The sequence below is a fragment of the Amphiprion ocellaris genome, chromosome 13 (genome assembly GCF_022539595.1).
Source record: "Amphiprion ocellaris isolate individual 3 ecotype Okinawa chromosome 13, ASM2253959v1, whole genome shotgun sequence".
Lineage (NCBI taxonomy): Eukaryota > Metazoa > Chordata > Actinopteri > Pomacentridae > Amphiprion > Amphiprion ocellaris.
In genome coordinates, this window is record NC_072778.1 from 6,299,055 (window position 1) to 6,312,156 (window position 13,102).

The 13,102-nt window shown below is 45.4% G+C and overlaps 1 protein-coding gene across 1 annotated transcript in view; it reads right to left on the reverse strand.

Moving 5' to 3' along the window:
- The window catches only part of fat4 (FAT atypical cadherin 4), a 130,232-nt gene extending 117,130 nt beyond the window's left edge, over positions 1 to 13,102 (reverse strand). The window contains exon 1 of the mRNA XM_055016349.1: positions 7,538 to 13,102. Coding sequence (XP_054872324.1) covers positions 7,538 to 12,640 — 5,103 coding nt within the window. The 5' untranslated portion in view covers positions 12,641 to 13,102. The remainder of the gene's footprint in view (positions 1 to 7,537) is intronic.

The following is a 13,102-nucleotide window of genomic DNA, read 5'->3' on the forward strand; positions in this document are numbered from 1 at the left end:
AGAAAAAAAAGAAGTTGCGGACGTTCAGCCGCAGAGCTGAAAGACTTTTCTTTTAATACACATGAACATTCCCTGAACGTGAACATAATTCAGCGGCAAACCGTGTTTGGAAATAGAATGTGTAAATAATTTGTGCTTTAACCTGTTTAGAGTGGAGCTGGGTGGGGTTACCACAACAGGACAATTCAGTTTGCCGCACAAGACAATACAAAGAGTGCTACAAAGTTCACACAATGCCGCTGAGGCCTTCAAGGTAATTTTGTGTACTTTTACCAAATGTAACAAAGTCTGGACTTCACCGATGCAGTGTTGGAACTCGGTAATTTAGACTGGATCAAAATGAGGCCGCAGCAGCATTAAAAACTGCCAAATACAATAAAGCTGAACGCCTGGTCAGATACACGATCTCGTTAACTTCTTTTGACTGAGTCCTTCCTGATTTAGACAAAATTCTTAAGAACTGAATGAATAAACATCGCTATAATTACTTGTTAATCGGCCAGCAATTACAAGAACTTCAACGTCTTTAGTTAACTAAGACAGAATCCTTGATTTGTTGCTGCTACAACAGATTCTGTTTGTCTTTAATCTTTGCTTCTTTTCTTGTTATTTAAAAAAAACTGCTTTAATACATGTGCAGTGGATCTATTAGGCCGTTGAGACCACACACTAGGTGTGTACTATTGCTTTTGTAAAGTAGTCCTGGTAGTTTTGGTCTACATGTGGACCACCATACAGACTCTATAACATCCTCATAGACATAGAAAATACAACTGTGGCACTAAGATTTCCAGCCAGACACTGTAAAGGCTCATAGTAAGACAACAAGGTGGAGAACTGCTGATTTAATGGACTGAAAACAAGTGTAGTTTTCAACTATGGCTGCAACTGACAACTAATGACACTGCCGAATATCATCTTGATTATTTTCTACACTAATTGATACGTTGTTTGGTCCATAAAATATGAGAAAATGGTGAAAATTGTCTTCAGTGTTCTAGTTTATGTCCTAAAGGAAAAGAAACCAGAAAATACTCATATTTCACAAGGGTGAATCTGAGAATTTGGACTTTTTTCTCATTCTGATTTGTTCTTCTCCCCTTACAAATAGATTAATTGTTAATCAGAATAGTTGGTTAGTTGACAATTAATCAGTGAATCATTGCAGTTTCATTGTAAATTAGCCAGTAACAAAATAACATGGCTTCATAATTGGATAACGACTCCTCAGTCACTTCAGCAGTCATGTCTGGTTGGTCCAACACTGAAATTAAAGTGAACTGTGGGATATAACAGGGTCACTGTGGCTTTTGGCCAAAAAAGAAAAAGGTTAGTTTTGCTCTTTCACTCCAAATGTGAAGCTTGGATTAACTTTATTGGACATGGCACAGCAGAACAATACGATCCCACTCTTGACCTTTCAGCCCAGAGTCTGACAAATGTGTGTTATGAGTTGTGCAGGTCGCTGCTGTCTGATGAGGAAAAAGTCAGAAAACCTGCTGTACATCTGCAGACAAACTCTAACGCTCATCGCTGACGGTCAGATGAGTTGGAGAGCAGCCGGAACTGCTTAACACTTTTTTAAACAAAGTTGCAGAGAGCCACAAAATAAATGGAACAAGACAAACACTAACAAACAGTCCAGTACAATAAAATGAGGACATAAACCACCGACTTCATCAAGGTTCACTCACAATCTGCTGAATAGGAGTCTCACAGGATCCCGGTGATCTTATTTGACAGTAACATAATCATAATAATCCAAATGAAGCTGAATTATTTTGACTTCTGCTACCATTTAATGTTTTCCTGCACTTTGAGAGAGAGTCTGTGTGAGTTCGAACTCGCGGTCAGACATTCTGTGCGCGTCTGTGGGCTTTTGGCAGCATTTGCTTACACGCATCCACGCATGAGTGAATGTTTATCCAACTTTTATGGCGGCGGCGGCGTCTCGTAAAATGGGCAGACGCTCTGAGACGACTCGTCAGCGTCGGTTCGCACATGGCTTCACGCTCATCCCGCAGAGACCACCTACCCGGAGAGCCAAGCAGATGCATCACCTTTTCGATGACCATTTCAAAAACGCGTGTCCGGCCAGATTATCGTGTGAATTACAGTCCAGGACTAGCATGTTACCACCCGGCTTCGAGACACACACAAAGTATTAGACCATGAATTATTATACACAAGGATGCAGTTTGTTCTGCATCATTCTCTTCCAGTTCTTATAAAATGTGTCTTCTGAGAAACATGAAAATTTAATACTAAACTTGTGCATAAATCGAATGTAATCAAAGCTTCTTTTTGTTTTTTGTTTTTTTTTTTTAGCTCAACAAAGAACACTAAATGCTCAGCTTAGGGAGCTATCTGTAGCGCTGTTCAGTTGTTGTCTGGCAGTCATCAATATTTAAATTTTTATTAATACTCTCACACACAGACACAAATGCACAAACAGAAACCAGCATCCGTATCGAATCATCCGGCTGTACATGACCTTCTCCTCCTGCCTCGCTGACCTGGCTGCCTTTTCTGGTTTTAGATTTCAGCCGTTTTTTTTTTTCTGTCTTCTCTACAACCTCAACACTGCCTCACATGCCCTAATCACATTTCCCACATTAGAGGAGCTTCAGCATCATCAAAACGCAGAGAAAAGCAAAAGAAAAGCCAAAGGACTTTGAAGTTTGTTTCTAACGAGATTTATGAATCAGATACACAAACAGCCACGTGGAGACACGGAAAACAGGCAGGCAGATCCAAATGAGATGCAAAGACACAGAGATCTACAGCTCAACAAAGAGGGTGGTGAATATAATGGGGATCAAACCGTCCATAGCAACAGAGATCAACGCTAATTTGAGCCGACTATCTGATTCAGCCATCTGCATTCCGCGACTGTGACGTCCAAAAGCTGCAAGCAAACAGACTGAGCCCTCGTTCCCCCCCACCTGCTTAGGACATGATCCTGAACCACGGATTCCCATGATTCCTTGCGATGCTGACTGCGTCTGGCACTCGCAGAACCCTCCTAAAAATGCTTCCCGTCACTCCACCTCTTCCTTCATTCCCACAACTCCCAGTAACACTGTCTGACATGTCCAGAACCCTCCCAAAACACTCTTTTCTTTCTTCAGCCCCCTGAGTCCAAACAGTTCTACCGTACGTCCGTCACTGGTGAGGAGAGGGGAGGAAAGCCGGCTGACAGGGGCATCCATACACACTCCTAAATCTGCCAAGGCAAGACGCTGGCACAGACAAAAAAATAATAAAAGCCTCCCGAATCGCGGCCAGGCCAGCGCAACACTTTATCTGCGAAGGAAAAACAAAGGAAGGCCTGTTGAACACTCTGACTGTGTTTACTTTCAGGGAGGAACAATGGCTTTGAGAGGAGGGGGCAAGGACTGATGTGGCACTTGAGGGCCTCTCCGACAGAAAAAAAACCCAGCACTTCATTTTGATTCACAGTGAGTTTAAGAAAACAACTGTAGCAGTCGGGTCTATAGGGGCTGCAGGGTTCGTCTGTGAGGAGGAGGAAGATGAAGGGAGAGACTAAAGAGGATAAGAAACAGAGACCATGGAGATCTCTGCGATTGGTCTATTATTCTGTGTTTGTAATCACTTCTTCCTTTAAAGGAATACTCACACCAACTCTAAAGTATAGAAACGGAGAGGTGGCTCGAAAAAGTTAAAGCAGAAACCACAACAAATGCATAAAGCTGCCAGCGCTCGCCACAAATGGAAGCTGTGGAACTTAACTGTGCTGCTATTTATCCAGGACTCCTAAAAAAGATCCCAAAAGACCATTCTGGCAAATTAAAGTTACATAAACATAAATGGTATATAGCCATATTTTACGTAATGAGCATAATGACAGACAGAGGAGGCTGACAGGCCAGCTGTTGAAACTACAAACTTCTCAGAGCCACCTGCAGGTCCCTTTAAGGCCTCCTCTGGAACACCAACATTTCAGTTCTTCATAACATCTTAAACATCATTCCAAGCTTAATATTTGTGGGTTTTCAACAGATGAAGACATTTAAAAATGTAGCTTGAGCTCTGGGCAATTGTGATGGATGTTTCTGAAACACCAAACAACTCATTTTCTATCATTTATCAGGCAGAGCTGCGAGGATTAATAAATTATTAGCCAGCTATTAAAGTAATCCCCACCATCGATCAGTCTGAGGAGTTACAGATAAAAGTATAAACGTTCTGATTCCAGGTTCTTAAATGTAAATATTTTGTGGTTTATTTCCTCCTCTATGAGTGTAATCTGAATATCTTTGGGTTGGGATGAAATGGGACATATAAGGACGTCATATTAGGCTTTGGGAAACACTGATCACCTTTTTTTTTGACATTTTTTTAAACCAGTCGACGACATCAACAATTAGTCCACAATGAATATCAACATTATTTGCAGCTCTAGTAGTAGATCAGGGGTGTCAAACATATGGCCCACAGGCCAAAACCGGCCCACCAGAGGGTCCAATCGGGCCCACAGGATGACATTGCAAAGTGGAAAAATTACATAGAAGACATCAACTTTGTAAATTTGTAAAACTGTAAGTTTCAAATAATTTCTAGATCTTGACAAGTTGTTTTGATCATAAAGTAAAATACCATATTGTTCAGTTCCAGACACCTGAGACTAACTGTTTTGTGCCTTTTTAGACAAACTGTGATGTTGTAATGTTTTGCAAAAAGATAGTTCAATAAATGTGATCATTTTTAGATTTTTACTTTTTTTGCACTAAAACAAAAGGAAAAAATTGGAGTTATCGTTATTTATAGGTTATTATGCTGCGATTTTACTGGTTTATCACATTGGGCTGTATGTGGCCTCTCAACTAAAATGAGTTTAACACCCCTGCAGGAGACGATTCCCAACAATGTCATAACAATATGAACTGAAATACTGGTGAGAAATATTGTCAAACACATGAAAGGTCTGTTGCATTAGGAAAAAGCATCACCACAAGGGCAAATCTAAGCTAAGGCGCACAGAGCTCAACAATCGGTGATTTGCAGGTGTTTTGTATTGAACCAGCTGATTGGAAACAGCTGCTGTCACATCAGCGGTGGTGAAAGGTGAGCGAGCGGTGTAGTATAGGTGACTCAGAGTCAATTTACCCAGTAAGAGTTATGCAGGATAGGGCTTCTCTCTGCCTCTAAACAAGGACATCGCAGGATGTGATGAATCAAAACTTTGAGCGAAATAAAAAACATCCTCCTTAAAACTATGAATGGAATCTGGAGTCACCAACAATAGATGAAATTGTTGCCAAGACATTTTTTTCCCTCAGCATATTTACCCAAACTAGGAAAAGAGAGAAAGAAACACTAAGATTTCTGGGTAATGAAGTCATATGAAAAACATTCCAAACTGCCATTTGCTACAGAACAACTACCAAATATGATTGTTTAACTTTCTCATTGCAGGACCACCGTTCGGCTGAATGATCATACATGACCCAGATGGGAGCCAGAAGGCACCGAGAGTTGACAGACAGACAGATGTGACCGGCAATCTCTAACAATCAACCTTCCTGAGCTGTTTAAGATCGAAACCACTGATACAGCCCGTCCAGCCGAATTCTCTTTGTTCGACTGTTTCCACAACATCACACATGGTGCATAGCAGAGGGAAAAATGCCAACTTTCCCTCACGCGTCCAATCAATGGCTGAAAATGGGAAATGGAGAATGTGAAGGGGTCACAACCCCAGGGATGGAAATAATCCCCCCGTTGCTACCGGGTATCTGGTGTATAAACACTGCACTGGAAAAACATTAGTCTAAGTCTGAAGGTTTACACTAAAGTACCACACCGTGCATGAGGTCCCATCGACAGAGGAGGCACAAACAGCATGAATATGACCTGAGCATCTGTGTTGGTAAAAAAAAACGCAACCATAAAGGCGGCTGCACGTTGCATTACAGCACAGAACCGGCCCACACTTCCAAACGTAGCCGGTCATTTGAATTCCTCCAAGTTATTAGATCTCACGCTTCTCATAGTGGAGAGACTGACTGCTCAGCCAGGTGGTATGGTAAAGTCATCTCTCCAAGGGGTGAGAAAGTTCAAGCTTAGCATGAAACCAATCTAAAGTTTAAAGTTTGGGAATGATATTCTCTCATTAGCCCGACAGTAGAGTCTGGAGGAAAGCAGATTGCCATCATCGCTGCAGGCAAAATGAGAGAACATTTGATATTCCCATTTGGCCGGGGCAACCCTTTAAGTTAACTTCGCTAACACGATTTTGCCAAGTAATCCTTGATTTCAATAATATGTGCATTTGTCTCCAAATAACTGATTGCTATATTGGATTTCAGCTTCAATATTTGCAGTGGTTGAAAAGGCATCAATAACAACTGTCAAATGCATCCTGCTAATCTTAAACTCCTAAATCATTTCACTTCGAGCGTTTTTGAAATGCAGTAACAGAAGACATTTTTTTAGAGAAGAAAACACTCACACCTTGTGCAATCAAGTCTGTAATAACATGGCATTTCAGGTAAAAATTTCCAAAACATATATAGAATCACATTTTTTTTCATTTGGCTAGCAGCTAGGCCTTAGCCACCCAAACTGGGCTTAGGGTTCCCACATTACACTTGAGAGAAGTTAGCTCCATCTTTTTCTAGGGAAAGCCTAAAAAAGATGCAGCGCATAATGCAAACTCAGTGGACGGCTTAAGTTTCACTCTCTCTCCCCTCAGCATCTTTTCACAAAGCCTTAAGAGGTCACCCAATTTTAATGGTCACTTATTGCCTGTAGAGCAGTTCCCAGTGGTATAAAGGCACCCCAAGACCACCCCAGTGCCAAAACAGCCTCAGGCTCAAAGGCTCAAAGTAGTACTGGCAGCGAGGATGCATACCTGCACAGGAAGACCATATGAATTACTTTTTTTTTTCATTTGTACTTGAAACACAGAGGAAACCATCATGAGTCTTGAAACTGAAACGGCAGCCTTTAATGAGTCATGTCTACAGCAGGAGAAAATTTAAAAAGTGGGCCTTTTTTGATTTGTGCAGTTCATAACCACTGATAAGAACATTTCAATTCATGAGAGCAGGAGAGGAGCTTGTGCAGAAGACATGCAACACTCATTTCCTTTCCCCACACTGCTCAAATATTAGAAGAGGCACATTCAAGATGAATTGCTATGGCTAGTGTGTTTTTGGAAACGGGAACAATAAAGTTATCAGACCAAAGAACAAACCTTCTTTACTCGTCCAGGAAAATTATGATTCAATATAATGCAGGGCTGTGCGTAAAAAAGGAATTTAATTAATGAGCAGACAAATGCAATAGGTGGCTCTGGTTTATGTGTGACTTGGACAATCGCATTTCTCCTTTTTTTTTTTTTTTTTTAGCTTGATCTTATTACACTTATTTCATCCAAGTGCCTCTAACAAATGCCAGTGGCTGAGTTCATGCCCTTTCACTGCCAAACAGATCAAATAGACCAACAGTGCAAAATATAAGCTGGCTTTCCAGGACCTGTGGAGAACAGAGAAGTCAGCAGTGTACTAACCTCAGCACGCTGCGTTCTGGGCTGGCTGGCGTCCGTCTCGATGGCGTACACGTCCACCAGGTAGAGGTCTGACCCTTGTTCTCGATCCAGCTCTGCAGCCGTCTGTATCACTCCCGTGTGGCGGCCGATGGTGAAAAGGCGTCCCACGGCTTTCCCACCGCTGCGCACTGCCACAATGAAATACTCCACTTTGGTTGCAGAGCCTCTCGGGCTCGAGGCATCCAGGGAGATGACATTGGTGCCCGGCGGCTGGCCCTCTTTCAGGATGGTGATGTATTTGGGCTGTGAGAAAACAGGCCCGTCCATCCCTTGGAGGATGATGGTCAGCTCAGTTCTGGAGGTCTTGCGGTCGGTGCCGTGGTCGGTGGCCGACACTGTGAGGGTGTACATGAGCCGCGACGGGACCAGCTGGGAGGCCAGGCGAATATCTCCGCTGTACCTGTCCATAATGAAAGTGTCCGAGTCCCCTTCCACGAGCTCGTACTCCACTTCTCCATTCGCGCCGTCGTCTGGGTCAAAGGCCACCACTGTTGTCAGGATGGAGCCGATGACTATGTTAGGCTCAGCCACGAGGGCATTCTGAGACACGAAAGTGGGAACGTTATCATTCTGGTCCGTCACCCATATTGTGACATTTTTCAGGGCAAAACGGCGAAATTCAACTGGAACTGCCTGGTCAGTCGCTTTGATGGTCAGCTCAAACAGATTGGAGAACTCCCTGTCGATTTCTCTGTTGGTGTATATGAGCCCAGTGCTCGGGTCAATGGTGAAGTGGCTTCCCCGAGGAATCTGCTGAACAATGGAGTATTCCAGCTGCCCGTTTATGTCTGCGTCTGTGTCGTGAGCTGTAATGGTCATGACTGAGGCGGCGATGGGAAGATTTTCAGAGATGGATTTGAAAATGTCTCCAGGGGTAAATATGGGCGGGTTGTCGTTAAAATCTCTCACATGAATGACCACAGGAATGGATGAGGAGCGAGGCGGCCTGCCATTGTCCTTCGCAGTAATGTTGAGTTTGTAAAACGACTGAGTTTCAAAATCCAGCTTTTTAACCAAAAAGATGCTGCCAGTGTTGGGGCTGATGCTGAAAGTGCCGTGGTTGTTTGTGGCCGTGATGCTGTACGTTATGTCTGCGTTCTGCCCTGAATCTGCATCAGTGGCGGTAACAGAGGCCACCAGTTCTCCAATCCTCATGTTCTCCAGGACATCCACAGACAGCGAGGATTTAGGGAAGGAGGGGGAGTTGTCATTTTCATCCAGGATGCTGATACTGAGCATACAAGAGGAGGACAGGGGAACAGCTCCAGCATCAACAGCTATGATTTTCAGTGAATAGGAGGATGTGGATTCATAGTCAAGCTTTCCGACTAAAGTCACCTGTCCAGAGCTGCTGTCAATTGTAAACTGAGCCTCCTCGTTGCCTTCAGAGATGTGGTAACGAACCAGCCCATTTTTATTTTCATCCACGTCTGAGGCAGACACCCGCAGCAGTTGTGTCATGTTTTGAGCTGATTCAGAGATGGAGGCCTGGTAAATGTCTTTGGTGAATTTAGGCGGGTTGTCGTTGATGTCTTGAATGTAAACTTGCACTTTGGCCTGGTCTCTGAGGGGTTTGGGGAGACCCTGGTCTGACGAGACGACCACAAAGCTGAACACGGCGGCGCCTCGTTGTCTCATGAGTGACTCGCGGTCCAACTGCAGCGTGCTGGTCAATTCCCCTGTGATGGCGTTCAGCTCAAAGTTGGGCTGCGGAGTCTCAAATGTATATCTGACCTCACTGTTAGGGCCAAAGTCCTTATCCTCAGCGAAAACCTGTCCAACCAGAGACCCCCTCTTCTGCTCTTCCTCAAAATGAAACACATAATTAGTGCTGTTAAAGAGGGGCCGGTTATCGTTTACATCATCCAGGATCACGCTGACGTTGACGGTGGCGCTCAGCGGCTCTACAGCTCTGTCTTTGGCCACGACCACCAGGTTGTATCTGTCCTGTATCTCTCTGTCCAGCTCTGCTTTGATGTATAGCTGCCCATCTGGAAAAATGCCAAACACTTCACCTGTGTTGCCGCCGGCGATGTCATACATAATCTCCCCGTTCAGACCGGAGTCTTTGTCGGTGGCCTCCACTTTAAAAAAGCGGCTGTTGACAGGCTCAGACTCCAGGATGATGACCTCATACGAGAGCTGGTCGAACACAGGTGAGTTGTCGTTGACGTCATAAACGCTGACGATGAGGACGAGGCTGGACGTGTGCTGCGGGACCCCCATGTCTGACGCCATGACTTCGACCTCGTAGGAGCTGGTCGTGACCTCCAGCGGCCCGGTCAGCGTGATGAGGCCGTGCTTCTCATGAATATGAAACAGGCCTTTGGGGTTTTGTTTGAGGCTGTAGACCACCATGCCATTTGTGCCTTCATCCGGATCTGAAGCTTTGGCCTGGAATATTACATGACCTGTGCTCCAGTTCTCCACAGCGCTCACATGCTCCACAGAGTGAATGAAATGAGGAGCATTATCATTTAAGTCCTTCACAGTTATGTTAACAAAAGCTTCTCCTGTGATCTCCCCAGCTCTGGCTACAACCTTGAGCTGATAAAAGCCCTGCTCCTCTCTGTCTATCTGACTAGACGCTGTGATCTGGCCTGCACTGTTTACAACAAAAAGCCCCCTCTGGTCCCCTGAGGTGATCAGATATGAAATGTTTGTGTTCAGATCCACTGTGGTGGCTGACACTGTCCCTATAACCGTCCCGACGCCCACATTTTCAAACATGACGAAGCTGTACACTTTCTGGCTGAACACCGGTGGGTTATCCTGTGTGTCTATAACAGTGACAGTCACAATGGCCTGAGCGTGTGAGCGCAGGCCGCTACCATCTGCTGCCGTCACCTGCAGCTGGTAAGCAGTTTTTTCCTCTCTATCCAGGGGCACGAGCGTAGCAATTTTCCCCGTGTTGCTATTAATGCGGAATTTGGAAGCGTCTCCGGCTGTAATTATATATTTGACTGTGCCATTTCGACCCAAATCGGGGTCTGTGGCTGAAACAGTGGTTACATAAGAACCTGAGGGCTCGTTCTCTTTAACATTGGCGAAATACTGCACCGGGTAGAAAACTGGCCTATTGTCATTGATATCCCACAGGGTGATGTTGACTTTCCCTACAGAGTGCAGAGGGGGGCTGCCTGCGTCTGCTGCCTGGATGTGGAGTAAGTAGGAGGCCTGATCCTCCCTGTCAAGCTCCACGGCTGTGCTTAATCGTCCTGACACGGCATCCAGGCGGAACAGCTCCTGGACGCTGGCTGGAGTCTCCGCATCAAATGAGAACCGGACCGTCCCGTTGGCCCCGAGGTCGTCATCTGAGGCAGACAGCACCAGCAGCTCGGTGCCGGCAGGAGCGTGCTCCACCAGGGAAACGTGATATGTGCTCTGCGTGAATGTAGGCACTTGGTCGTTCACATCAGTGATGCTGACTATCAGTTTAGTGTAAGAAATCTTGGGCTGCAGCCCCTGGTCTTTGGCACTAATGTTGAGCACAATTTCAGATGCTATTTCCCTATCCAACAAAGCAGCGCTGGTAACCAGACCACTGTTTTCACTGATGGAGAACCAGCCCAAAGCGTTTCCAGACACCAGGGAGTAGCGCAGGTTGGCATTCTGCCCAGAGTCACCATCTGTTGCAGAGACCCCTTTAATGTAGCTGCCTTTTGGTATGTCTTCACTGATATCTACTCTGTACAGCGTTTCCTGAAATATGGGTGGGTGATCGTTGATATCATTCACAAAAATAACCAGACTGGCAAAGGAGGACCTGGCCATAGGCTTGCCATTGTCTGACACAGACACAGTCAAGTTGTATGAGGAAATTCTCTCCCTGTCCAACACACTGGCCACTTTGATCAGACTTAAATTGGGCACAGGAGACGTGTGCACTTCAAAGTGTCTCTGCTCGTTGCCTCCTAAGATTGAAACAGATATGTTGCCATTAGCAGTGGGGGAGTCTGAATCTGAAACGGTGAGCAAAGCCACGACCGTGCCGATCTGCGCGTTTTCATCAACAGAGGCGAATTTAGAAGTGGTTGGAAAATACCTGAACTTCACCACAGGGTCATTATCATTCACATCTAACAGCTTGATTGTGGCTTCTGTCCTGCCTGACAGAGAGGGCACCCCGTTATCAACTGCATGAATAGTCAGGGAATACTCTTTTTTACTCTCATAATCCAAACCCTCTTTTATAATAACAGTACCTGCTTTGGGGTCAATTTGGAAAGGCGTCCCCTCATCTAAAAAGTACCTGACTTCTGCATTGGCTCCCTCATCCTGATCTGACGCTGTGATCTGCAGGATGCTTGAACCTACTGCTGCATCCTCAAACACGCTGGTTTGATACTGGTCTTGCTCAAAAAGAGGGGGGTTGTCATTTATGTCTTGAATGGTGACATTTACTTGCAGGTAGCCAAATTTTTTCGGCTCTCCTTTGTCCTCCACTTCAATCAGGAGCTGGTAAAAGGGAGTAACTTCCCTGTCCAAGCCTCCGGTTGAAACAAGGTGCAAGAATGCCCCCTCTCCACTAGGATTGACTGTAATATCCAGGCGGAATTTCCTCTGCTCGTTGCCTTTCACTATTCTATAAGTGGTGTGATCAACTCCGTTACTTCCGATGTCGGAGTCTGTGGCGGTGTCCAGGATCACCTGGCGGCCGCTGCTGGCGTCCTCCTTGAAGGACACCACTATGGAGGCGTCTGGGAACACCGGGGAGTTATCATTGATGTCCAGCACCACTATCCTGACCTCCGTGGGGTACGTGGGCTGGCTGGACAGCACCACCACGTTGATGACATCATTCTGCAGGAGCTCCCTGTCAATCACCGCTGAGGTGTAAATCACTCCCGTGGTGCCGTTAATTGCAAAAAGTTTGTGGCTCTCGCTGAAGCGGTACGTGAAGCTGGGCTTGGTCTCTATCGTGCCCACGTAGGTGCCGACGGGCTGCTCCTCCAGCACCTGGAACTCTTGACGGACTTGGCTGGATGCTGAGTTCTGCGACAAAGTCCACAACATGAGTAGAATCAAATGAAACCGGCCGGAGCCCCTACCTGCGAGCGCCATGGTCAGATAGCCAGTCCACCTTTCTCAGACAGAGTCCATGCCTATGATGCATCAACTTTACTGAGGAGTCACTAAAGCATTGTATTCCAACAAAATGTGCACGCAGAAACTCAACGGGAAAGCCAGCAAACTGCGCTTTCCACACTTAATCAGCGTCCCAAAGTACTCCAGGAGCGTCACTTTATCCTGCGCTGCGCTGCGCTTTAATTGCAACCAAATCCTCAGAATGGAGAGAATGATTCCTGCAGATCAGTGAAGTTTCATTTCAACTCCTCAAATAGCATTTTCAGAGCGGAATCTGACGAGCCTTTGGAAGACAAAAAAGAAAAAAAAAAGAAAAAGTTAAAGTTCCTGGCTCCTCGGAGATGCGTAAAAGAGGAAGAAAAAGTTTATCCAAAGTTTAGGGCGCAAGTCAGCGGTGTGGAAGCGTCTGCAGGCGGCTGAGTTACGCACCGTCCCGTG